Consider the following 27,829-nt stretch of genomic DNA (forward strand, 5'->3'; position numbering starts at 1 on the left):
CACCCTCTATAATGCATACACTAAACTCATTCTCAGCCTTAGAAGATATGGGTGTCATCTACACCAACTTCGCAGATGAGACACAGATCCTCATCCCTATTACAGGCGACTACACCCAAGACACCCTCACCATCAATAAAGTTTACTCCATAATCCAAAACTGGATCGCCCTGAACAGTCTCTGCCTAAATGATGAGAAAACAGAGGTCCTCATTGTGGGCTCCCAAAAAAGAATAAGCACCCTCCACCTGGACTACTCTCACATTAATATCGACGGTACCCAGATCCCAGTACTTAAACAAGTCAAAACGTTAGGTGTGTACATTGACGCCAACCTCTCCATGCATAAACAAATAGCAGCCGTTTCCTCGTCCACAGCCTACACAGCAAAACTTATTGCACTCAGTCGCCAATTTCTCACCCCTGTAAATTGCATCACCCTGGCTAGAGCCCTAATCCTAACAAAACTAGATTACTGTAACGTCCTCTTCCTAGGAACTTCCAAAACCAATTTAAACCAAATCCAATTACTACAGAATAAAGCCCTCAGAGCGGCTTTAGGGATAAAGAAATCTGAACATATATCCAGCACTAGAAGAGAAAACCACTGGCTGCCAATTGAAGCAAGGATCATATTCAAAACCCTTAGTATCGTCTACAAATGTACCACCAACAAAGAGCCCAGCTACCTCAACAACTCCATTAAAAAAAAAATGTCATGTAGGTCGCTGAGATCTAATAATCTGGCCCTCTTAGAAGTTTCTCAATACAAATACAGCAGAGCAGGAGGAAGTAGTTTCAAAGTTCTAGCCCCTTCGCACTGGAACGCACTACCTCTGAGTATCAAAAACGAGAATTCCTTACAAAAATTCAAAAAAGCATTGAAAACCTGGTTATTCAATAAATATTAACCGCTCAAGCCCTACCCTCCCATGACCAACTACACTGCTTAGGGCAGCCGCAGTACTGCAAATAAGGCTGAAACAAAATGGGAAGGGCTAACTGACCAATTGGAATCTGGTATATGACTACATGATATCTTGTAACCTATGTATAAAGAAAAATGTATTATTTGTATTGTAACTGCAACATTGTACAATAATGAGTTTAACTCTCCTGTATCTTTCGGCGTGATACCCTAGGGTCTGGACGAGTAACAAATGTAATAAATAAATAAATAAATAAAATAAGAAGCAAGTCAAGGGGAGTCGAACCTAAGGTTATACATTCAGATAGTACCATACTATTCTTGAGGAATAAGACCAGGTTAGATATACTTTTAGAATACAAGCAGTTATGAAATCACATAATAAACCAACCCTGTTACAAGTATTATGAGAAACGTGAAGGGGTCTCCCTGACTAGTCCCCGGGGATCTGTCATCCAGATGGCCAGGACACAGAATTCGCTATTGGATCCAGTGCCTGGAAGTGGGACAGTGAGGGAGTATCAACTGGATTGGCGGGGGAGGGGGGGAATCATCGGGGAGTGGAAGTGTGACACCGACGGCTGAGACACGGTATTCCCCCTTTTTAAACGTCATTTCCCCAGCCTACTACGTAGGATACTCAAACATGCAATGGAGTTCCCGCTGGTGGATCCCCACCACCAAAATCAAACAAAACATCCCGAGTGTCCAGACCTGGCGAGGGTCCACTGTCCAGTCCAGTGGTCATGTCCAGGTCTCCAGAAGCCATCCTGAGGTCCGTGTTGCAGCAGCAGCACCGAAGAACCGAAAGTCGGTAAACCGCAAAATCACAAAACCCGACAACTACTTCTGCCACTGCACCCATCGACACTGAATGTCATCCAAGGCCACCACGGGTCTTATCTTCTTAAGCCAAGTTTTTCTGAGGTCCACAGCAAATTTCTCCTTCGTGGGACATCCAAAGCCAGAGTAAAAACAGCCAATGGAGACCAAAAGTGCTGCCTTTCCAAAACTGGTTGGCTCCCCTTCTTCTCGACACCGACATCCCATTGACGACTCCTCCCAAAGGAGTCCATCCTCAAGGGGTCACATTGAATAAAGCCAAGAAACTCCACCACTTCGCCTGTCAAGGAACCCAAGGCACTGGTACGAGGATGAGCATCATCCATCCTCAGGAATCATCCAGGGGTCCCAGGTTAGTCTTTGATCCTGTTCTCCTGCGACTTGCCAGGTACTTTGGGATAGTGCGATCTGTAGAAAAGAAAGCGTAGCATTATTGAGCATTCTGGACTGGGCTGTAATAAACAAGATACAATAAACCTTAACTTTTCCTCACAGGTTGCCCAGGTGGGGGGTTGGGGGGATCCTCACACAAAGCATTCTACCAATGACCTAATCTAGGCTCAGCACATAATCATGACATTCTGGCTCTAGAACTATACTGAAACAGGTACCTGGCAGCCTTTCCTGCCATTAATGTAATCTGCCAGTGCACAATTTAGAAATTAGCACACCTAGGAGAATATAAATAACGTGAGGGTTCCCTCCCCCACCCCTATTTTCTTCTCTTTAGGTATAGGTACATTCTAGACACAGGTGTATCATTTTAAAAGGCCAGTAGAGAGACCCATTAGGTATGGACCCAAAGCGCTGTGCAGAGTGTTGCCAAAGGAGACACAAGGTTACCTTAGAAAGACAGTAGGACAGAGAGGAACAATACTGTCTATCCCTTAGCCCTTAACCTCACTCAAAAGGGTTTCAAGGGACCTTTCCCTAGGAAGCGCTGATGTGCCGCTTACAAAAAGGGGGAGATAGTAAAAGAGGTCAAAGAGAATTCATTTTTGAATAACCGGAACAACATAAAGGTTGTTCAACTCTTGTGTGTCCTTGGTCACCAAAGTAGAGTGTCAACGTGAAAGTAAAAGTAAGGTTTACACCTGGGACTGAATATACATATACATATACAAGGTAACAGATCTGAACTGTCTATTACGGGTACTATATAACTTTACTATCCCATAGACAGATCAAGATTTCCCAAGGTGGCTCTACAGATAAAAAGACCCCACACTGGAAACAGGTACTAGAACAATGTCATTCTACTGCTGAAACCCATATTTATGAATACAGATAATGGCTACTCCCCCACCTACTGATTTTGTTCTGTCTGTTCTGAGAATGGTGTAGTCTGGGGGAATGGCAATGGAGAGCATATGGGGAACATATGCCTTCGTCAAGGCTGGCTGAAGGCCCCGAATTTCCATCAGGTCGTCAGGGCGAGGGTACTGGACATGCCGTTCGATAACCTTTTTAGGAAGGTCGCAGACTAGTTCCTAAAGGCCATTATGGCGGATACAGAGACGGCCCGTTCCCTGGGCACGCTCCAGCAACACCGCTCTACTTTTGCTCCTCCAGAGGGTAGTCAAGCAGATCGACAAAAGGTTTCTCCCCGTCGTACTGGCAGCCTTCCAGGGACATGATGCACGAGGCTTGCAGAGGTCGCTCTCAGGCCTACGGTGGAGCTGGTCAGCGCCGCTGTCGCCCTCCAGGCCGGACGCCAGTGCCTAAGCAGCACCGAACCAGCCAGGATGTCGGGCCCCCACCCGTACACCCGGGTGGGAGGCCGGCTGATGGCATTAGTCAGCGAGTAGGAGTAGATCACCGACAGATGGGTGCTGGACGCTCTCGCCCACGCACATACGCTGGAGTTTCAGCACAGTTGTCCGCGGATCCCTCTGGTGGCTCGGCAGGAGCAGCACATCCCTCAACTCTTAGAGGGGGTACGGGCCATGCTACGAAAATGGACGATGGAGCTGGTTCCACAACGACTCCGGGGGTTCGGAGTCTACTCCAAGATCTTTCTTGGTAAAGAAGACCGGGGGTTGGAGGCCCATTCTAGACCTGCGACGTCTCAAGTACCTCAAGTCCCAAAAATTCAGGATGGGCACGTTGCAGCACGTGCTCAGCCAACTGGAAGAAGGAGACGCTTGACGTCGTTGGACATAGAGGGAGTCTAATTCCACATCCCCATTCACAAGAAACACCGAAAGTTCCTACGCTTTGTAGTGCTGGGACAGCACTACCAGTTCAATGCCCTCTCCTTCGGCCTGAAGTCGGCTCTCAGGATGTTCAAGAAGTGCCTGGCTCCGGTGGCATTGTTAAGACTGATTTCCTATACTCTGGCCTGGTGGACAGATGTATAGAAGGCCAACCTATATTGTGACAGGGGCAACTCTGGGAAGCTGTAGCCAAACCAGTTTAAGGTAGCAGTGACAGGCGGTCTAGGCTAAGATCTTCAGAGGGGTGAGATTGTAAAGGGTCCACAATGAGGTCATACAATGGGAGTCAAAAATTACCCTCGGACAAGATGTATAAAAATAGTTATTTAATTATGGCCAAATACACTATAAGAAGAAGGAACACAAGCACATAGACTTATCAACCAATACCATCAAACTAAAATACATTTATGCAATCACAGGTTCAAGTGCATGATACAAATCAGAATACTCCTGCAAGGGAACTAATAGATGAGTATTAAACACAAAAAGGTCCACAGAGAATTAACCCCTAACTAATATTGTCCAACCCTAAGTTGCCTGAGGCATTCTGCCCTATTGTTCAGGATACAAAGATACAGCACTCAGGAGGCAGGAGAAAATGTAGGTAGGGTCTCTGGGGTCCAGTGATGGATTATTAGAGCCAGGGTTCAAGATAGACCATGTCCAAAATTCCCCCCAACAGTAAGTCTTGCCAAGGCAAGCATTGGCAAAGCCAATAGGTTTAAGATAAAGAGTATTGTAAGTCCATTGACTTACAATGGGAGTGTAGGGGTATGTTAAAATTTCAATAACTTACCCCCACACTCCGAATCTTCCCAAGACTTTCCAGAACAAAAGAAGGGTGTCCTGGCTTGCTTTTCCCGCCGAATTCCACGATCCACGATTTTCACGGGTTGCAAGTTCGAGTGATTCTCCGGTTAGGATCTTTTGCTGGTGCAAGGACTCTTGATGAAGAAATGCAGAAACAAACGATGCAGCGCCCTTCTCGGGACTGGAGGCGGGTCATAGAAGCAGGTTTCGCACCGTGCACGCCGCACACTGAGATGCAGCTGGACTCAGTAGCCGTGCTCGGACTTTCCAGTCTTTCTCGCGTCCTCTTGGTGCTAGGACGCCGAAATTTCGCAGTGTGTGTCGTTGCAGTGGCAGATGAGGGTGTACCAAGTTTCAGACGAAGATAACCCAGTAGCCCAAAAACGAAGCTGGTCAGCCACAGGACGATTCCCGGGCACTTCCGAAGGCGGTTTTTGCTTTGGGCACCGAGTAGGCTTCGGGAATGGATGGTCGCTGCAATCTAGGGGTCGTAGCACCTTCGCAGGCCTACTGGAGATCAAGAGACAGACAGGGCTCCACCAGGACTGCAGCAGAAGTTGGTTTCCAGGCCTCCTTCAGACCGGTTACAGGTTTCTTTGCGGGTCTTCTCAGCTGGACGGATTCTTGGCTCCTTCAGGTTTTTCCAGGATCTCTGAGAAATGCATGCAAGGGCCCTCTTCCTATCCTAAAAGCCAGGTAGGAGTCGAAACTCCCACTAGCCAATGGCAGAACTAGCCCACACACACACCCCCCACAGTGGTCCAATCAGGATCACTGGCGGGAACACTCATGCATACCACTCAGACACACTGAAACCAGGATGTGTATTGGGGTCAGACTGACCCAGCCCACATCCTGCCGGAAAACACACATAGCCCTCCAGTAGCCCGCCACAAGCTCCTGCTTTCCCGGGCACTGGAAGTCCTTATAATGATCTTTCTGGCCTCTGAGGCCAGGAAGAAGGCTAAACAACAAGATGCAAAAAGAATGGGCGAAAAACCTCGTGGCACGGCCATGTTTGGCCAGTAGTCACAGTAAGTAGCCAAGCGCGGTAAACGCGGTTAAGCTAAAACGAAATTCCCCAAAAAGTAGGGAAAAGTCACTGCTGCCACCAGCCCATCTTTTAAGCACCTCAGAATAACCAAAAAATCCTTTTGAGTGTTAGTCTAGGGCAAAACAAAAATGAACCCCATTGCACTGCAGTGTAAGCTGCTGTGTGAAATGATAGAAAGTTATCACATGTGATACACAAGTAACCACACATAGCAACACAGTCACAAGACTGAGGCAAACACTGTTTCCCAGTACTGATAGCCTTAAGGACATATCAGTTTCCCCATAACATGTGAGCAAAGGCCAGTGCAGGGAAGCTTAAGGCTTCACTGCACTGCAAAAAGTACAGGTCAGATTGAAAAATAAAAGCAAAAAGTTTGGGGGTTCCATAAAGATGGAAGGAAAGGTGCAGTAAAGAGAATCTTTCCTAACGGGCATCCCATCTGCGTCCACGGGGGATACACATGTACCTGTACCTCGACGACTCGCTCATCCGGGCCAATTCGCAAGAGTTAGCCATCTGACACACAGAGACGACCATCCAGACGCTGACTGATTCTCCATCGATTAGCCAAAGTCCTGCTTGACACCATCACAGAAAGCAATGTTCCTAGGAGCCAGACTCCATATGGTCTACTGCCTTGCATCGCCCTCAGAGGAGAGAGTAGCAGCCATTCTGGGGAAGGCGCAACAGCTGTTGTCACTGAAGACCACCACAGTGCGGACCCTCAAGTCGCTGTTCGGCAAGTCATTTTGCATCTACCTTATCCAGCTCTGCAGGTTACGGATGCGACCTCTTCAGGAGTTCCTGGAAGCCCGCTGGAAACAGGTGTTCGGAAGCTTCGCAGACAATATCCTGCTCGGAGAAGAGTTCCGTCAGGTGATAAGGTGGTGGGGTGCTCACTCCGTCGGCCGGGGTACAAGGTTTCAAAGCCCCCCCCTTACCAGGAAACTGTCACCACGGAAGGCTGAGGAGCCCACACTGGACGTCTGCACGCCAGAGGCCTGTGGCTGATGGAGGAGATGGATCTTTCCATTAATATCCTGGAGCTGCGGGCAGTGTTCTGGGCCCTCAAGTCATTCCTTCCTTCTCTGAAGGGCAAGGTGGTGAGGTTTTTCACACACAACACCTCTACAATGTTCTACATCAGGAAGCAGGGGGCACTCTATCCCCAGTGCTCTCCAAAGAGGCGCAGGACTTGTGACACTGGGCAATCGCAAAAGAGATGTTCCTCATCCCCTTTTACCTGGCGGGAGTCGAGAACACCATTGCTGACTCCCTCAGCAGGGAGTTGCGCTCCTGCCACGAGTGGGAACTTCGGCAGGACCAGGTGGACTGCATCTTCATCAAGTGGGGGAGGCCCCAGATTGGTCTGTTTGCGGCGGCGAACTCCAAATGTCAGAGGTTTGCCAGCAGATTCCACCAACCGAGGAGAATAGGGATGATGCTCATTTCCCTGGCGTGTCTGAGGTAGATTTGGTACCTGGACCTTCTCAGCCTGTTAGCGTTGCCACCGGTAAAACTGCCAGTAGTCCCGGATCTTCTCACCAGAGAAGGAGGCACAATCCTGCATCATGACCCAGGACCGCTGAAACTGGCGGCGTGGCTCCTGCAGCCCTACATTTTGGATGATATGAGTTGCCGGCAGACTGTAGGAAGGTCCTTGCCAAGGCCAGGGTGGCGGCGTCATCTTTGAAGTGCTACGGTCACAGATGGAAGCGTTTCGTGATGTGGTGCCTGTCTCAGAGGATTACCCCACTGAGGGTAACGGCCCGTAGCCTTGGCCACGGCCAGACTGGCGCACAACTCCAAGGTACATCTGGTAGTTTACTCCTGCTACACCAGATCTCCGGGAAGATCTTCACTTTGGTCTCATCGACTCATCAAGGAGTTCCTCAAAGGACTGTTTCGATCTCTCCCGCTAGTGAATGCTCCTGCACTGGCATGAGAACTCAATGTGGTGCTGACGAGGCTCATAGGCGGGTCCCGTCGGGCCTACGCATCAGGCCCCTCTAAAGTTCCTTTCGTTGAAAATGGCTTTCTTTGTGGCCTTCACCTCTGCCAGGAGAGTGGGTGAGATCCAGGCCCTATCCTGGAAGCAGCCATATCTGACTTTCCACGGATCGAGGGTGGTGCTGCGGACGCACCCCTCTTTCATGCCAAAGATTCCGTCGGAATTCCACCTCAACAAACCTTTGGTGTTACCTGTGTTTTTCCCGAAGCCTTCATCACCGGCTGAAAGGGCCTTGCACATGCTCGACATTGCTCATGCCCTGAAGTTCTATGTGACCTGCACAAAGAGTTTTCGGAAGACTTCTCAACTGTTAATGTACTTTGGTCCTGTGAACTATCGGAAGGTATTGTCCAAGGCTTCCATCTCAAGGTGGCTCTCCGGCTGCATTTCGCACTGTCATCGGTTGGCGAATCGACCTATGCCCGGCCGCTCGAGAGCCCATTCCATTAGAGCGATCGCTGTGACGACAGCGTTCCTGTCTGGTGTGACCCTGCTGGACATCTGCAGGGCTGCTACATGGAGGTCCACACACATCTTCACAAATTTCTACTGCATCGACCGGGATTCCAGGGAGGAGTAAAGAGACGGCCAAGCAGTGGTACGCAGCCTGTTCGCTTGCAGTGAGTCTGTTCCAGAGGTAAGAGTTAATTCGTTCTGTTGAGCCTGGCCACCTCCCGTGGCTGTGTAATGTGTGTTGGGGAGAATTCTGAGAAATGTGCTAATTCTCTCCAGCTTAGAGACCACTGTTAGGGAGAATTCTCTGTTTAGGCTGAATTTCCCTACCTAGTGAGTCCCCCAGCAGCTTTGCTGGATTTCTGGGGTTTCTTTTTTTTCTCCTGCCAAGAGTGGGACTCTTTTACCCTCACTCTTGGACATGTTGAAGTGTGTTTTCTTGGTTAAACCTTGTGTTGAATGGGCTATGGGGTCTTTTACTCCATAGGGCCTCATGTATTTTTGTGATGTGGGTTACACAGCACCCTCTGTGCCGTGACCCAGGGGTGTCCTAGGGACTCCCCAACATAGACTCCATACCCTGGGACTGACTACTGTCTCCCAGGGCATGTAAAGTCACCAAAGACTTTGCTAGTCTTGAATCCTGAACAGAACCAGTACAAACCATCATATTGTGGACGTACTGGCTGGGGCAATTCGATTGCCCCAGGGTCTGTTAGTCGAGGGGGCACGTCTCCGTCCCCCCTGATCGAGTTTTGGCTGGTGGCAGTGGAAACTACGTTTTATATTCAACCGCGAATATTTTCCTATGGGATTTCCCATTGTTTTAGGCTAACACATTTAATTATTTATTTACGGTAGCCTTAAACATACCGCCGGTTTATATATTTATTATTATGACTCCGGTTGGGACTTTTTGCCAAAACTTGATTCTAAAATGGCGTTGGCGTTCGCCTCTGTAACTCTGACCCAAAGTGGAGCCCTTTGTCCCACTTTTGGCGGGCTTCTCCACAGAAGCCCTCCAAAGTGGTGCCACTCTGTCTGGGGTACTTAGGAGGGGTGGAGGGGGATTTAGGCACCCTGGACTGAGTTACCTTGGTAACTCAAGTCGCACTCCGTCCTGATTGGCCCAAGTGGTGAGCCGGCCGGCTCACCACTTAGCATGTTTGAGTGACAGCTAGGCTGGGTGAATGGGGGTTTGCTGCATAAAAGCAGGGCTTTGGGGACTGGAACTTTAGAAGTCGCCACAGGACCAAGAATCCGACGAGGGAAGAGCTGAGCCGACCTGCTTCGACGACACCACCCGGTGGAGCCCTGCTGAACCGTCTCACCACTTTTCCCGACGACCGAGGAGAACTCTTAACGGAGTGGCTCCTTCCCTTGACTGGTGGGGACAACCAGTTTTCGCCTTCTTTTCGCTTCTCGAGGTATCTCGTGGCCGCCTTGCCAGTGCCAAGCACCCCGGCAACCGGAACCCCACCACTTTTTACCCCAACCACGAAAGTCGGTACAACCCTTTGACCGGAGGACTCCGCGGCTGGTTTCTTCCCGGGCAGTGCAACGACCTTCTTCTTCTGCTCTTCTGCGAGAACTTCTTCTCCCCTGACCGACGTCGAGCCTTGCTGCCACTGCCTGGAACAACTGCCACCGCTGGAGGATCCTTTCCGCTTAAGGTACCGTGTTCCGCCTGGCTTCCCTTGCCACCGACTGTACGGGGTAGATTTAGCCCCCGGCTTTCGAACCTGGGAGTGCCTGGAACACCCTGGCTAAACTTCTAAGCCACTCTAAACTCTTTCTAACTCTTTGCAAGACTTTGAATCCCTAATAACAGTGTGATCTTGGGCACATTTTCGCTCCGGCTACTCTAAGAGTGGGCCCTGCCTAGTGACTTTTGCTCACCTGTGACTTTGTGCTTCTTTGAGCCTATTGCAAGTGTTCTGAACCTTAGAGTGGTGTGTTTAACCCATTTCTGTTTCTTTTTATCCCTTCCTTAAACCTACTAGAGTGTCATCTAACGTTAAGCGCTCACCTCTGTTTTAATTATGTGGAGTTAACTTAGAGTTGTCTAGATAGGAGTAAGGGTTGAAACTGCTTTCATTATAACTGTGTTTTAAGTGTTTTTGCTATACTTTGCTAGAGTGTTTTCAACTTATGTGTTCTTAAAAAATAAATAACTATATACTTTTGAAACCAAGCTCTGGTCAGTGTTTGCTTGTGCTATTGTGTCTGAGTACATATTGTGTATACTTTGCATACTGCCTAACTCTTCTTGAGGGAAGTCTGACTGCTCAGCCACAGCTACCAGGTAAATCTGGGTGGTACAGACTGCTACCAAGTGGGTTTGCTGCTATACCTGTAGTCTTAAATCTTTTGCAGTGTTCCCCAAGGGAACTGCACAGGTTTCTGCCTAACAACCACCAGCAAATTTGCAGGAATTTGAGGACTTGATTTTTTACCTGTAGAGAGTGAGACCCTTTTTTCCCACTCTCATGTATTTTTATCTGATTTTGAACACTGTTTCTTTTGGTTGTGGAGGCTGACAAACTCCATAGGCATCATCTTTTACATTGCGTCACACAGCACCTTCAGTGCAGTGGCACAGGGAAGTCTTCCAGATTTCCCAAAGGTTTAAATACTTTCTCTGGGATAAACTACTGTTTCCAAGAGCAGTGAAGTGAAATTGACTTTACTTACATTTGTAACTTTCTAGACCCAGCACATACTATCTTACAATAGAGTGCTGGAGGGGTTACACAGTATCCCCTTTGTTGAATGGCTGGTGGCAGTGGTTTTACTTTTAACTACCGTGGTGTGCATTTACTGCGGGCTTCTTTCTTCGCCATTTCTTAGTGGAAATGTGCTTTTTTTTTTTTTTTTTTTGTTTTTTTAAAGAAAAAAAGTACTTTAATAGATTTTATAATTTAAATAACTTAATATTGAAAAAACTGACAAAAGTATGATACTTTTTATTGTGTTGGCTCCCCAAGTCCTTCCTCCCTTCCTGCCTGCATTGAACCCAAAGTGTTCAGTTCATGATTTGGAATTCACCACGTGTCTATCAGACCTGTCCTAAAGCCTCCTCAAAGCTCTCTTTTTGTCAGTCTTCTTTTTGGCTGCAAGTTTTTTGTCCCTGTCTCCTGCATGCTTCTTGGCCATGGGCCCATCCCCTCCTAATGTGGAGGATTTCACAGATGTCCAAGTCGCCATCGAACCACCAGAGGGCACCCCGTTTGCTGGTGGATTGTCGAGAATGAACCTCCTGCTTCACCACCAAAAGGCTACTTTCTCACAAAGCTATTTCACCTAAACGTTGGCTCGAATGGAGAAATCTGTTTCAACGTATTGAAGAAAGATTGGAAAGCCGAGTTGGGCATAAGGCATGTGCTATTGACCATAAAGTGTTGGTTGATTCACCCTAACCCGGAATCTGCACTGAATGAAGAGGCAGGGTGCCTCCTGCTGGAGAACTATGAAGAATATGCTAGCCGTGCCCGTCTCCTTACAGAAATACATGCACAAGGTGCTAATCTCCGTTGCAAAGGCACTAGTGACCCCTGCTCGTCTTCTGCTACAGGAGTCCGCCATGGGAAAGGTCCTTCTTGAGATTTACTCTGCGCACCAAATCAGGTTTTGTCCCTTTGTTCGGTTTGCCTTTGGTGGGATTCACGAGTGAAGCCTGCCTCCGGCTCCAGGGCGTCTGGTGGGGGCAGGAAGTGAGGGAGCTGCCGAAACTCCCTGTGCTTAGTCTCGTAGGAGACCCAAATGCACTCTAGTTATTTGCCGGCTGACTTTCCGGCAAGGATAGCCACCCTTCTGGGTGACTGACAGCTAGGCTGGAATGGGAGAGACCTGAATAAAAGGTGAGGCTTTTTGGCTTGGAAGGCAGAGTCGACCACTGGAAGAAGGAACCAAAGAACTTGAAGAGGACGCTTGCTGCAACTCCTGGACCATTGGGTTGCCCGATGAAGCCCTGCTGCTGTGCTGAAACTCCAAATTCGTATTGACAGAGAAGCCCCTGCAAGGATGACTTCTCCCTGAGTTGGTGGGGCCAATCAACTCCATGGTAAGCCACCTGGACATCTTCTCAGAGCTGGTTGAATTTCCACAGAGTTGCTACTGGAAACCGAATAGCCAGTGAGAGGAACACTGTTGCCTTTAAGTTGGCCAAGAGCTCCAGGAAGATCCTCCGGACTCCCAGGAAGCATGACTGACCGAACCTGAGCCCCATCAACAGAGTGCAGGACCTCAGAAGCAAGGAAAGTCCACCTCGACAGCCAGAAACCGTGGTGTTGCTATTTGCAGTAGTCGTGAGGAGCTGAAACACGGAAGTGCTACTTGTTTGAAGATTGCTGGTTGCGAGCGGTAACGTCCCATTGCAGAGCAGGAGTCCCCAGAAGTCCTCCTTCTTGTCCCCACGACTGAGGCCCAGGAACAGTGATATCTGCAGAGCTGCACAGAAACAGGAGCCTCTGCTGCACTGTTTCTTCAATCCAAAGGTACTGTAAAATCTGAGAGAACTTACCTCTTATTGTAGAGTTGCTTGCATCTTCTACTACTCACAAGCCTAAACAGCTTGTGGCCCTGCATTGATTCTTCTTTTCTTCAAAGACTTCTAAAACATTGTGCAAAGACTTTTCTTACTTACCTACCAGAAGTGCTTCAGCTTATATAAACTTTTGCCTATTGACTTTGGCTTAGCCAGTTATACTGAATGACTCTGCTTAGGGGATCCAAAAGTATTTGCCTGCTTAAGAATATTTGTGGTCTCTTGTTTGTTCTAATAACCTTTTCCTTTGACCAATTCCTAAGAATGTTCTAAATGCAACAGTAAGATATTAATGTCCCCAGCACCCTAGCGATTTGTCACCTGAGGGTGTAGGTTGTGACTGTGGGCCATCCCAAACGGGTCTTTACTGATTTAGAAACTAAGAGTGGGTAGTTTTGGAGTGTATTTGTGTGTTGTTTTTATATTGCTGCCTTGTGAAGAAGGCTTATTCTAACTGACTGATAAATTAATAATTGTTTATTCAAGAAACCTTGTGTGTAAGAGTTTATTTGAACACTTGTCACTGTGAATCTCTGTGTAACTCCCCTACAGCTCACATTGACCCCTCTTGAGATAAGCCTGGCTGCTCAAACCGCTACCAGCCTGTGTAGTACAGACTTATACCAAAGGTTGGGTTCCTATTGCCAGGTGGTCAGGGGGGTTGTAGTGCACCCAAAGGGTACTGTATACTATCTTGCCTAACAAAAATGTGTTACTGCTGTATAATGGTTGTTCATGAGCGCGTGGATCCATGCCAGACCCCATGCTGGAGATGGAATAAGTTACTTACCCTTAACTATTGTTTGGACTTCCCGACGGACAACGAGCACCCTAATAGGGTTTGTTAGGTGGGGAAACACCATAGATTAGGGACACTGAGGCCTTTTTTACTTATTATTTAATAAATCGATTTCAGTCCATGCACCTGCGCTCTGGAACAAACTACCCCTGCACCTTCGGGAAGAACCCTCCTAAAATGCCTTCTGAAAGAATCTCAAAACGTTGTTGTTTAACTGACCGGTCCCTGCGCCCCTGGACCACTGTTCTTTTGGACTATGCTCATGGGCTTTGCGCGCTGCTATAAATGTACAAATGAATAAATAAAAAGAATGCCAAAAACTGGTCTGTCTCCTCCTTCTGACCTATCGCAACTAACAGACCCATAAAATGATACATTGAAGCAAGGATTGATTTTCAAGTAAAGATCGGATGGACACCTGAGTGGGAAATTGGCTCGCACATTCTGTGCCCAACTAAACATGGGGCTGGGATTGGCGTAATAGTACTACCCATCTGGCTGGAAAATAAACCTATATGGACTACACAAGGCAATCTTTCCCTATTGCACAAAAGCAGAAATATGTAACCTTATTTTCTGGTCATACTTTACGTAGATTCCTCATGACTTATTACAAGGGCTAGGGCACGCATTTGTAGGGAATCTAGCAGCTGTCGTCTTTGTAAATCTGATACTATTCTGGAAAGTGCACAACGCATCTTAACATAGTGCCACAGCCTTACTCCCCGATATGTAAAGATTTCAGGGAATCCTGCCCATAATACTAGTTCCATCCCTTCGCAAATGTTCTGCTCTTATTGTATTTCTAGGACATCGCTTTCTTTACACACATTCTTTGAGATGTCTTTGGGATGTAACAATGGGGGAAATTGTGGTTTTAAATGGATGAACTTGGTTTCAAGAATTGTGGGTTTTGTAGATGAATTGGTTTATATTAAATGTTAGACAATTGTGTTTTATGGATTTTGTTTTTATAAATAGTAATTGATTGTGTGTATTGTTTTAATGTACAAGTGTGTTGGAGGTGAAATGTTAACTAAATCACACTATATATATAAATCAATTGATCTAGTGTGACTGAATGGGTAACATTAAGTGAATGTGTTACGGCAGGTCGGCTCTGAGTATATATGTTCTAAATATTCATTGTGGTGACTTCACAGTAGGGTTATTTAATTGCATTTGAATTGTAACTATAAATACCGTCTAATTGTGGGGTGGTATTCTATAGCAGGGAACCTTAAATTGTGGATTGCTACTTGGTGAAAAGATCTGCACATTAACAATTTGATCGACAGCAGCAATGACAAATGCCTTCACTCTAGGTGCTGTCATAGTGTCGAGAGAGGTAGGGTGGTGGACAGTATTTAGAAACTTGCTACGAGCAAATGGAGGTCTTACTAAGCCGATTTACATTTGTTTTTAAAAAAACCTGATCTTAGAGCGTTGTCATTTTTTCTGCATTGATGAGAATTACAAAGCCTATTTTCCCTGTGAGAGCATAGTCTTGGCGTTCGTTCACGTTCTCAGCAGGCCAACAGAGGTACTGATGGTGGTAGGTGCAGGGTTGCTGCTTTGGCTACTGTTTGAAAACCAACTGCTGGCAACAGCCTTTTACATGCTCAAAGCAATCATCCGAAGCATATCGTATCAAACATCCCATATGGAGAAGCATTTGAAACCAATATAGAAAAAATGATCACCAAGTTTACACAAAGAGGATACAAAGAGAAAAAAGTAAAAGAATCAATCAAAAAAGATGGAAAAATCGAGTATTTGTTGCGAGATAAATCAAGAAGAGATAAGCAACCGACCAAAACTAAATTCATTACCACCTATGGCTCAGATGCCTCAAAATTAAGAAAAATTCTAACAAAACACTGGAATATGTTGAAATTGGACAATGCCCTACTAAAATATGTAGATGAAAAGCCAGGTATATGTTTTAGAAAAGCACCAACATTAAGAAACAAGTTAAGTCCCAGTCCTCTTAAATCCACAGAAAAGTCAAACATAAGAAGTATGTTCCATCAGCAACCAATTTATGTCTCATTTAAATGTGGAAATTGTAAATTATGTCCGCAAATGGTTAACGGAAAGAAAACGATCATGTTACCGAATGGAAAAGAACATAAAATGAAACAGTTTATCAACTGAAACAGTAAATATGTGGTCTATGCAATTGAATGTATTTGTGAATAAATATATATAGGAAGCACAATAAGGAGTCTAAAGACAAGAGCATTTGAACATTTACGTGCTATAAGGAATCAAGACCTTAAATATCCATTATCACTACATTGCCTAATGGAACATAAAGGGCTTAATGTGGAACAATGAAAATCTATGGAATAGACAAAATTGCAGATCTGCCTCGAGGTGGAAACAAGGAACAAATCCTGAGACAAAGAGAATCGAGATGGATTTGTACTATGGACACATGTGAGACTGGATTAAATTCAGAGAATGAATTCTGTAATTGGCTTTAAGAGAGAGTAATAATATTGCTCTAGAGAGAAAAAAAGAAAGAAGAAAAAATATTGCTTAATTTTGATCAAACAAAAGTATTGCTTTAAAATTGTTGCTTATTTCAGACCAAAATAGGCAAACCTTTGTCCCAAAAATGTATTTTGTTTTAAAAAAAATGCATCAACAATATTCAAATGAAACATCTCTCCTTACCGGCACCATAAATATGCCACTAAGAATATACACAATGAAGTAAATCGTGTTATTCTTGTCCCTTTGCAATTGCAGCATCCAAAATGGCCACCGAGACGCACGTTAGTGGGTGATGTCACCACGTACGCAAAAACGCAAGCATGATGACGTCACACGCTAAAATCCTTTGCCCAAAATTCACTTTGTTTTAAAAAATGCTCCAACAATAGTCAAAAAGAAACATTTTTCCTTACCAGCACCAAAAAACATGCCACTAAGAAAATATACGATGAAGTAAAACGTGTTATTCCTGTCCTTTTGCTATTGCAACATTTAATAATAGCCGCCGTGACACACGTAAGCGCGTGATGATGTCACCGCGCACGCAAAAATGCGAGCGTGATGACGTCACAAGCTAAAATCAGTATATAACGCGCAAATTGCTAGTAAATAAAGCGCACTAATAAAGGAGCTAGGTGACAAGTGGATCACCAAAGAATAACGGGTTAGCCAAGGAAACCCTGATTCCCCCTCATACTTAAAATCTTGATAGCATACTGGAATGTAACTTAATAATAATTTAACTTAACTTAACTAAAACTTTAAAATATACCTATATGTGCTTTCTTGTTTAAATAGGGTATAAAACACCCAAAGGAAATTTAAAAGCTAACCAACAGGAAGCACATAAAGCAAAGTTGAATGGTAAAATTGAGGCAAAACAAACCAAAAGTCCGTAAAATTGGTGAGTGTCATATACATGGAATTATTTTGTCAACAACTTGTTTTTTGAAAAATGTTTAGAAAATGTAAAAGCATTTGTCATTTGTTTTTCAAGTTAAATTTATCCTTCTGTGAATTAAGAATATAAAATGTATCTTTTTCCTTCTCTTTAAGAAAAGACAGCAATTATATCTCTCCTGAAGATCCTTTGTGAAATTAACAAAGGTGAAACACGTGTAGAGAGAAACAATTGAGAGAGAAAACATTGAAAAAAGTGCTGTATATGAAATAAATACACCAAGGATTTTGAAAAAGTAACCAAGTGTGAAGAAAATTATTTGACACTCATAAGAAGTTAAATACTTTAAGGGGAGTCGCAAGTGGAAATGTATAAAAATTTGAAAAATGATTTAACCCTACCTATGGCAATCTAAGTATTGACACAATACCACAGCTGACAAACCCTACAATCATAAAAAAGCTAAAAAGAAAGAATTCGCCGGGAACAAAGTCCAGTAAAGTTTGCCAAGAGTGTTTAAATACTGTTTGAAAGATGTTTGCCTCCTAACATAGGCCTGGAGAAAAATCTTTCTAACTGCTAGGAGGTCACTGCAGGCCCTCCAGCTTGACCACTTGGAAAAACCTAGGAAATAGTTGCTGTTACTGAGGAGTCTGTCCTGAATCCACCCAGCGCTGAACTATCAAACACAGGAAGTCGTGGTTCTATCTTCAAACTCGCTATCTGTTCTCACCAACTAATTGACACAATAACATACTCTAACATCAGTACATGTACACGATATTTCATGGCTGTTTCATTGAAAACGGAGTGGGGCTGAGAAGGGGGAAATGTGTCATGTATGTATAGAATTGAAGTGGTGAGAGGATCTATGGCTGACTAGTAGCTCGTAACTTGAATTTTTCGCCCTACTTAACAGTATATGCAGAATTCCCTTGGCGCTACATTCTGACTGTAACCCCATGCTTTATATTATGCGCAGAACATAAGAGGCATCCACCTAGGAGGTTCTATGTGTACAGTGTGAAAATAAAGATGTTCACATATTTACGACTAATGTCCATGTGGAGCTGCAATCTTGCAACTTCCTGTCAAATAAGCGGCATCAGACTGGCCGAGTTGGGGCAGATGGCATATTCACACGCTATTTCCTTCTTTTAGGTTTACAGGACTCTGGGGTCAAGGCAAGCGTGTTGCAGAGGCAGCGCGAGTATAAACTAGCGGCTCTGCAAGCCAAGCAGCAGGGGGATGTGGAACTGGCTACTCAGTTCTACCGTACTGCAAAGGTAAGCATGCAAATCCCACGATTTGGAGTGTGCAGGACCAGGGTGTCTGATTATTTCTGTGGGGGATGGGGCACCACTTTGCTCAATGTGTGCCACGCCAATTACTTTTGAGAGAACTGGACTAGGAGTGACTATTTCCCGAGATAGTGTGCAGGTCTACAGCCTCCATTGGCCTCCAGAGGGCAGTAGTTTTTGTAATAGATCATACCAGGGGTATTGCTAGGTGTGGAGAAGACCTGGGGCTACACTAATGTCAGGACTGTCATGATTCTGGGCTAGCTAGCTTTTTGGTTGTAGTCCCTGAGCTTCTATCCAGGGCTACAACCAAAAGACCAGGGGCTATAGCCCACCCGGGGCCTCCAAGCAATGCCTCTGCATCTTACAGTTCGCAAACATAAAGCCATGAACAGTAGTGGAGGTCCACACAAGTTTCCAATGAAGCAAGTATGTCCAGTGGGAATTTGCCAGACTTGCAAGAGTCTCTCTGGTGAATTAAACCAGGCCAAATAACCTGTCTGTGTAACCGGGCCTGGTCGTTCCGAAAGTCATTTATGGTGACCATTTTGACAAGGCTTAGTCCCTTTGCCTTTTCAATGTCTGTTTCTTTTTTTATTTATTTTTTATCTTCCTGTTGCTGTCAGAATGACTTCCACTTAAGTGACCCAGGTAGCTGAAATTCATTAATGGTATGCTGCCCTTATTGGCCCATATGACTGCCATCCCTAGGGGAAGTTTCCCACCCAGTAACTGTACTGGTGGAAGCTAAGTATTTTATTTTGGCTTTATCGGCCTTTGGTCTTTTTTAATCATGCTTCTAACCAAATGGTGATATGTGGTGAGCATGGACTACGTTTGTACATTAAAAATCCTGCACCCGGCTGTTTTGCTTTTATGTTCTTTCTTTGCATGTTTGGACCCTAATGTATGGCCAAAATAGCTGTTATGCCTGGCTGGGCTATCACGATATATGGGCCCAGTGAAGAGGTATTTGGAGAACCGAATATGGACTACATGAAAGACACTGAAGTCCAGTCAAACGCAATCCATGTAGGTTACTGAGCGGCATGGCTTGGACTTGGAAGGGGTGTGAGAGTGGTCTAGGGCTACAACGTGACACTCTAAGAACACCAATAATTCCAGTTTGACAGATGATTTACTGGGAATGCAGACTAAGCAATGAAACCTTTAGGTAAGTATCATCACACAACTAATATCAAACCGCTATATACATAGACCATTGGGGAGCTAGCTAGAACCCCTACACTTTACCTTAGACATGTAAGTGATAGTTATTGGACGTCTGGCTTATGATTATGCCACGTGGTAAAGTCAGTGAAGAGGTAGAAAAACTGTTGATTCAAGACTAGTAATTGCAGGTAAGTAATCAAAGTAGAAAAATACAGTAAATCCGCGTATGAGCAATCCTAGAATTAAAGCCCTAACTCTTAGTCAATCAAGCCCTGAGATGGAATTGGGCCTAGTGCCCTAGAGTCACCAGTTCCACAAGATGTACCGCTCAGATAGATATATTATTGGATTGGGCAATGCTAATGATTGCGATTAAGTGTTGATAAGGTATCTCTGCCAGTCCCATCAAACTAGGTAAGGCCTGGGGGAGGATTCTTAGCTAGACCACTGGATTTCTACACTCTGGGCTGGTGGACAGATGTGTAGGAGGCCAACCTAATTGGTAACCAGGGAAAACTCTGGGAGCTGTAGAGAAACCAATCGATGTAGCATGGAGAGTGGCCAAGGCTAAGTCTTGGAAGGGTGAGCCTGTTAAATGGTCCAAAAGAAGTAATCAAGGATTACACTTAGGCAGACAGTTATAAATTACTATATTTATGACCAAACAAACACTATAGACAAGAAATACTATCGCACAACACTCATAATAAACTACATTTGTACAGCCCCTGTAGCCAGTGCAATAAATTCACAATCCCCCATCCCACAATATTGAAAGGGAAGGTAATGTTTATTATTTGCAATGACAGTCCACAAGACTACAACCTTAACTTAGAAAGTCCAACCCTAAATTGACTAAGGCCTTGTGGCCCAAAAGTTCACAAAGTTTCCAGAATTTTTGGGAACTGGAAATAGTTAGGAGGAGGGTCTTGTGGATTGGGGAAAATGGTTCCAAAAGTCAGAAGAGGACGCATTCTAGTGAATAAGACTGTGCCCAGCATTCGGATAGCTTTCTGCAACAAGTTCTGCCGAAGCTGAACAATTGTAATACTTTCTTCAAGTGTTCAAAGCTTTTACTGCTTTAACTCATCCCCCAATCCCCGTACTGTGGTATCTCCTCAGACTTGGCAGGTCATTGGGGTGGGGTGGGGGGCGGGGAGTGGAGGGGGTCATCAGATTTTGGTTTTCCCGTCCTTGGTTCCAGTCACCAGAGCCCAGGAGTCACGGGTTCAAGAGATGTCCTGGTTGGATTCAGAAGCTGGTGAAACCCGTTCTTGTTGATGAATGCAATAAAGCCAGTTTCAACGAAAGTCGCCAGTGCACAGCGACAGGAGCTGTTGGGGAGTTTTACACAAGTTACTGTCTGGGCAGAACTTGGAAAAGCCCACCTTAGGTGATAAGGTTGTAACCTCTTAGGTTTAGCTTGAACTACCCAAAGATTTGGTAGCAATGGCCAGGGTTCGAAATTGAGGGGAGCTGGTAGCTATTTAGCTCCTGCTTCTAGCATAGTAGAGGATGATTAGCTTGAAACCAACAACTACCAGGAGCTACTTTTGGCTCCTAATGCCAACGGGTGCCTTCCAAACATGCCAACGTGACCTTCAGTTTGAGTATTTGAGAATGTTAATAAAGACGAATAAGAACTCCTCTAATACACTTTTAAACACAGTGGTTCATACAAAATGGACAAAGTTACAGGAGCTTCTCTGGTAGCTCCTGGCTCCCCTGAGGTAGCTCCGGCCTACAGGGAGCTGGTACCCAGGAGCTGGCTTTAGCTCCTGCTCATCGAATCTCAATTTCGAACCCTGCATTGCTGAGCAGCCAGGCTTAGCCTAGGAGGAAGGGCTGTAGTGAGGCACACAATACTTAGAGCATACACTTGGTTCAAGACAACACTGACACACTAGCAGTTATATAAAAATAGTAATTTATTTTATATACACTAAGGCTTTAGAAAATAAGTCATGTAAGTACTATCCACACAGTAAAATATCACAGTAGAATATAAGGTAGCACACTTTAAATCATAAATGTAAAGCAACACAAAAGTTAGTGAAGACTAAGACTTTAGTTGTCTTTCCTAACCACTCTTCAAAAGCCCAATCCGATACTAAATGAGTTGGAAAGCATCAAGGTGGGGCCTGAGGGTTCAGTGACCAAGGGCTAAGGAGCAAAGAGGTAGAAAAGCAGCAAACGGAGCAACGTCTGTGAGGATGTCTTCAAGTTTGCAGGTAGGTAATAGTTGGTTTTGGCAATTTAGAGCCCAATGGATTTCTCACCCCAAGGGGACTCTAGGTGCCCTGGAGGGGTGGTGCAAGTAACAACTTAATTGCATCCCTCAAAGAACACTTGAGCAACGTAACAAGACCACAGTAAGTACCTAGGCTTGGAACAGTACATTATCAATGAAGAACTTGGTGGAACAGGTTCTCCAAGTCGAGTTGACAATTGTCGCTGGTTCATGTTTCTTGCCCTGGATGGCTGAAGAAGGAACTTTGGAGGGAACAGACAGATGCATTTGAGCAGTGGGATGCCCAGCAGTGGATCATCATGGCACTGGTGCGTTGGAGGATTTCACAGGCTTTAAATCAGCAATGATTGCTGTCTGGTAAATTCTTCTTCGGTACTCTGTCCTTGATTCAGGTGAGGGGACCTCAAGGAGTGGAAAGGTGTCACTGCAGGCATTGAAGGAGGCCCACGTGGTTTCAGCCGGATCAGCGCTTCACACAGCGTTGCACCGCAAAATGGCACAGGTCCCAGGGTTTTAGGAGTTTTTCGGCCCGGGAAGGTTGCAGCTCTTTGTGGGATGGCGCAAAATGCAGGTGGTCTTCCGACTGGTTAGGTCCACCAGCTCAGGTGTGGAATTCTTCAAGAGATCTTCCCTATCACTTGTAACTCGGGGTTGGGGTCTTCAGCGGTCACTCAAAGGCTCTGGCGGTCACTTGGAAGCTGCTGGGCTGTCCTCCTTCGAACTCCTCTTCGGATCTTCAGTCCAGTTGTCGACTCTGAGGTCCACTTCCAGGACCCTCACCCATTATGTAAGAAAACTGGCTAAGTCCACCAATCGCCATTCAAGCCTCTCATGCAAATCTAAGGTGTGGCTGTCCAGGGGGGCATGCTGCCTCCCAGTTCAAACTGGTTCCAGGCAGGCACACTGCAGGACAAAGACCAGGGAAGTTTCGGTAACCTCCCCCACTTCCTGTCCTTTTAGGCACTTGGAGAGCCTTGGCTGGCTTTCCATGGGAAACCCGCCAAAGACAAAAGTCCCATCAAGACCTCCCCCACCCAGGAAGGTAGAAGGCGGCTCTAGTAAGTCGTCGTCATGAACGGGGCTTAAGGTGCACTGCCACCAGCATGTCAGATTAACTGGTAACAGTAACTAAAAGTTGACGGAAGAGACCATGTTTCTCCTCCACACTCCACATAAGATCTGGGTGTGCTGACCAATCAAAATAAAATACAGGAAGGCCAAAAGGGTGTACCCATGACCCGGTGACTCTAGTTAACCCAGGTAAATTAAAACGGGAAGCTCAAGGAGCTTCCAGCAACACACCACAGAAAGTGTGGTGTGCTGCAATAGTAAAAGATAGATGCCAGAAAACATGGAGGAAATCAGAACATTAAAAAGTATCAAAAAGGGGGGCGTAGTCTCGAGCGCCGATGAGAAGGTCGCCTCCATGAGAACCTCCCTGGGATACCGAGCCTCCATGACTCTTTCTGCCAGGTACAGAGCACGGCGGTCAAATCCGAAGGGTGGCACCGGTGGCGGAATCCCAGGGGAACAAATTGAGGCGCCTGCTGCAAAGAACTGGAGCCGATTAACCACCCGGAGCCCTCCATGAGCAGCGATGCAGGAGCCGCTGGCAGGGGCAAGATGGCGGCGCCCAATGGGAGAAGGGGTGTGAGAAACCCCTTGGAGCAGCTATTGATCCACCCAGCCGCAAAGCAGGTAAGACCCCCTACACAGCCCCAGCCTGGCTCCCCCTCCTAGCGCCCGTACTGTGGTGGCCTGAAAAAATGCTGCTGCGGCCGCATCCGGATCCCCCTTGGCTCCAGAGAAAAGCGCTCATCCGACGGATGGCAATGGCCGCAGCCACCGGAACACCCGCAGGGCCGGAGACGAGCGCTAGCCTGCTGGCTCCCAAGGCGTGAGAGGAGAAGAGACTAAAGCAACCAAAGACCGGCACACAGCGGTGAGTGGCAGCACCCGGCCCCCACATAAGGGCTAGGCTCAATCTCCCTCACGGGAGACCATCAGCACACTAGACAGCCGTGGGGCTCGTGTTCCATGGCCGGGAGGGTTCCTCGCTGTAGCAGGTGGGCGGCCTCCCAGGGAGCAACACACTGCGAGGATAAGCTACAGAACGCCACATACCCCCCCACCTTATAGCATGCGACAGAGAGCCAGTCGGGGTGCAGGACCCCCCGATACCTTGCAGCAACCCCAGGGCAGCAGGCCCAGCATCCATCATCCTCCGGAGCCACAGGTGCCGACCCGAGATTGATATTGACCACATCACAGGCTCTGAAGCAAGGGGTGCTGGACTCCCTGGGGACAGCAGCCTGTGCGCCATCCACGCCAGGAGGGTCACCATCGGGCCCAGGGACATCGAGCTGGCCCACAGCAACTGAGGCGAGGGCAACCACACGTACTCCATCCCTCGCAGGCATCTGTGATCGCCAGCATCCTCCAAGGGGGCTGAAGAACTGACCCGTCAAACCACTACCCTTGCCTCACGACTAGAGAGAACACTATTAATCCACCACAGAGGTTGAATGGCGGGGCAAGGAAAGAAGCCCGGTGAGGTAGATGGCTTCCTGGAAGCCACAGCAGAATAGGCCGGGGAGGCCCCTAACCCCACCTCAAAGGGAAAAGATGGCAAAACACAACACGGCCCACAAAACGACAGACATTGCTACCGCAAGAAAAAGGTAAAAAGCTTGAGTCCACTCGCCCTACATCTCGGTCCCCAGAGAGGCGCGCTGGCCATTGGGCCACGAAGGAGGACATCCAGTCCCTCCTAACGGACATCAAATCCGAATTCTGGAATTGCATGGCGGACATTAACACAAAGGTGGAGGGTCTGGACAATCGAATGGGAGAATTGGAGCATAGAATCGGCCCTAGACCACGCAACCCAACTAACTGACCCAAGGAGAAAACTCCAGGCCCTGTAGGGGAAGAATGAAGAAGTGACGCGAAAACAGGAGGACGTGGAAAAAGGGGCCCGCAGAAACAACTTTCGGATTAGAGGGGTACCCGCGACAATCCCGGACCAGGCATTTGTGAGCAACTTCTTCCAAGCCCTCCTCCCTGACTGCGGCGAAGCAATCCTGCTACTGGACCGGACCCATAGGCTGCCGAGCCGCAGAGGGCCTTCCACGAAGGAGCCACCAGATGTTCTCACCCAGGTCCATTTCTTCTCGACCAAACCAGAGACCATGTCAGCCAGCCGAGCGCAAGGAGAGCTGACTTTTCAAGGGGCCCCGCTACATGTGTACCAGGACCTGGCGCCAACCACAGTCCAGAGACTCGGAGCCCTCAAACCACTTACCTTTCTCAAAGACCAAAAAATTAACTACCAGTGGATGTTCCCAGCGGCCCTACAATTTTCATTTGAAGGGCCTTTCCCGGGCGATCAGCTCTCTCGAGGAGGCAGGGGGCCTCCTGGGGGGGGGAACCATCCACCCCGACAAAGATCTGAGAAGCCCATCCCCCACCAAGGACAGTGGAGAAGCCCTGAAACCACGCCGTAACGCCTGGATAAGGCTCACAAAGGTGCAGAGGGGACCACACACTCCCTGAAGCAGACATGAACAATCACACTGAACTCTCCAGCAGAGGTTCCACCGGAGACCACCCTAAAGGAAATTATCCCTGGCTCCCACAACAAAGCAAAGCTGGAGCTCGGGACTCCCATGGTTCACCCCAGCCATGAGCGAGAAGACTCTCGCTGGCTTAAGGGCCCAAAGACCCAGCTTGGACTTAGTTTTGGTTCGCTGTTTATCTCTTTATTTTGTGGCACTCGCCACCAGTTTACAAAAGTTAAAATCCTGATCACAGCTGTCAGACATAAAACCCAGAGCTCCAAATGACCGATAAAAGCAGTCAAGCCGTGAATCTCCCACCCTCGGAAGCTAAGAACCTTCAACAGGAAGATTTTCCTCCACATTAAAAACTCTGCTTCGTAACCCTAAACTTCAGAGGCCTCGACTCTCCCAGCAAACGAAAAGCAACTCTCAGACTAAACGACCTAAACAGCTCAGTGGTCTTCCTCCAAGAAACGCACCTGAAGGAAGCTGACTTCCCACACCTACGGGATAGAACCTTCACGTAACCTTCCCAAAGCAATATCTAGCAACGAGTGGCACCAAGAAGGGAGGCGTAGCGATCCTGATAGCGAGAGGCATCCCATTCACAGAATGAAAAACGCTACAAAGCTTGGGCGGCCTATTCCTAGCAGTGAAAGGGGACCTGTTTGGCCAGATCTAGACCTTAATCTCAGTCTACGCTCCCAATGAAAATCAGGAAAGATTTTTCATTGAACTAGAAACAGCCCTGCTCCCCTTCTTGGAGGGCCAAACAGTAATAGGAGGAGACTTCAATAGTGTCCCGGATCCTCTCATGGACAAATCAAACCTCTCGCACCAAGAGACTCAAACAGCCGTGGGCCTACGAAAACTCTTCAAATCCCTGGGAGTGGTGGACACATAGAGGGTCTTACTCCCAACAGACAAAGACTTCCTTTTTTGAATGGATTGTGTTTTCCCACGTATTCCTCATCTTTGATATATTGTCTGCCAGCCTTGCTGCTGCTTCGCAAAATTTTCGCCAGAGGGCGCTGTGCTCGAGGCCGCGTAGTCCCTCATCGTCATCCATCGTATAACTGGCTCGAGCCACGCCCGTGAGTCTCAGTTCCGTTTTTCCGAGCTTCTGCTTTGCGTTTCCAAACGGCGCGTCATTTCTTTCATTAAAATGTCTTCATCTTCAACTTCTACCACACCCAAGACGGGTTTTAAGAAATTTCTGAAGTGTGGAAGGAAGATGTTCATTACCGATCCTCACCGCAACTGCCTTTGGTGCCTCAGCCCTGACCATCGGGCCGATGTGCGGTTCCTGTCAGGCAATGTCGAATAAGGCTCTTAAGGAACGCCAAGGTAAGCTAGCGGTGGGAGAGGAGTCTTAAGTCTTCAAACAGACTTGGGAGAGTTGAGTAGAAAATCTTGACACGAGTTGAGGCGGTCAAGGTCAAAGAGTCCCTCGAGGAAATCCTCCTCCTCCTCATCTAAAAAATCGAAGAAGCGACGTCACAGATCTTCGTCTTCTTCCTCCTCGCCTGAGAAGTTTTATTTCATGTCCTTCTAAGCATGATTCCCCTAACAAATGGGAGGCCTTTTGTGCTTCAATGCTAAAAAAAACTTGAGAAGGCAGACCTGAACCCCTCAAAGTAGTGTGAAGAGCATGCCCCTGTCCACTCCAAGAGTGACAGAGGGAAATCTAAAACTAACGTGCATAATCCGACAAAGTTGAGGGCGTCCTCGGAGGAAGATTCTCCAGCGCTTCATGAAAGAAAACAAAGACCTCTGGTGCATAAATCGAGGTTGACCAAGGACAAAATGGTGTCGTCCTCCGAACATCGACTCGACGCGTCCTTCGACGACTACGTCAAAGCCATTACCCAAGATGGTGTTGTTCCCTTCGGCCACAGTGTCAAAGCCTCCCTCGACGACATTGAAGCCTTCCTCGATCTTGAGGATTCCTTCGAATATATTGAAGCCATATGTCGAAGAAATCTTTAATACCAATAACCACAGTGACGCCTATGGCTAAATCTAGATCTATGCCACCAGCTTTACCAGATAAAATCGTCCAACCTCAGCCCTGACAGGAATTATTTAGATCCATGTCCTCTATCTTTTGAGGAACACTCTTCTGATGAGGATATTACATCAGCTGGTGTTAAATTTGGGAAGAGAGAAGTTCCTGAGGAACTAATCGACCATAATACCAAAATAGCTGACCTTTATGACTGCGTTCAATCGGCCAGTGGCCTAGATGCCTCCCCTGAGGTAGAATTCGAAAGACCAGACCCTGCAGAACCTGGGTATAGGAACCTCATGGGAAGAGTCATCGACTTCATGGGGTGGAAGACCGTGTCCCCGAGTTACGACCAGGATGACATGACAGATATTATTGATGAAGGGCCAGAGACGGACCCAATCCTTCCTTTCCACAAAGCTCTACAAAAAAGAGTAATGGCGAATTGGGAAAATCCATAATCTTTA

General features: G+C 46.8%; 1 protein-coding gene across 3 annotated transcripts in view; it reads left to right on the top strand.

Moving 5' to 3' along the window:
• The window catches only part of CC2D1A (coiled-coil and C2 domain containing 1A), a 988,624-nt gene that overhangs the window by 133,839 nt on the left and 826,956 nt on the right, over positions 1-27,829 (top strand). For all 3 annotated transcript variants that reach the window (XM_069604374.1, XM_069604377.1, XM_069604375.1), the window contains one exon: positions 18,231-18,355. In XM_069604374.1, coding sequence (XP_069460475.1) covers positions 18,231-18,355 — 125 coding nt within the window. The remainder of the gene's footprint in view (positions 1-18,230; positions 18,356-27,829) is intronic.

The sequence above is a fragment of the Ambystoma mexicanum genome, chromosome 3q, assembly GCF_040938575.1.
Source record: "Ambystoma mexicanum isolate Mex_15411 chromosome 3q, UKY_AmexF1_1, whole genome shotgun sequence".
Taxonomy (NCBI): Eukaryota; Metazoa; Chordata; class Amphibia; order Caudata; family Ambystomatidae; genus Ambystoma; species Ambystoma mexicanum.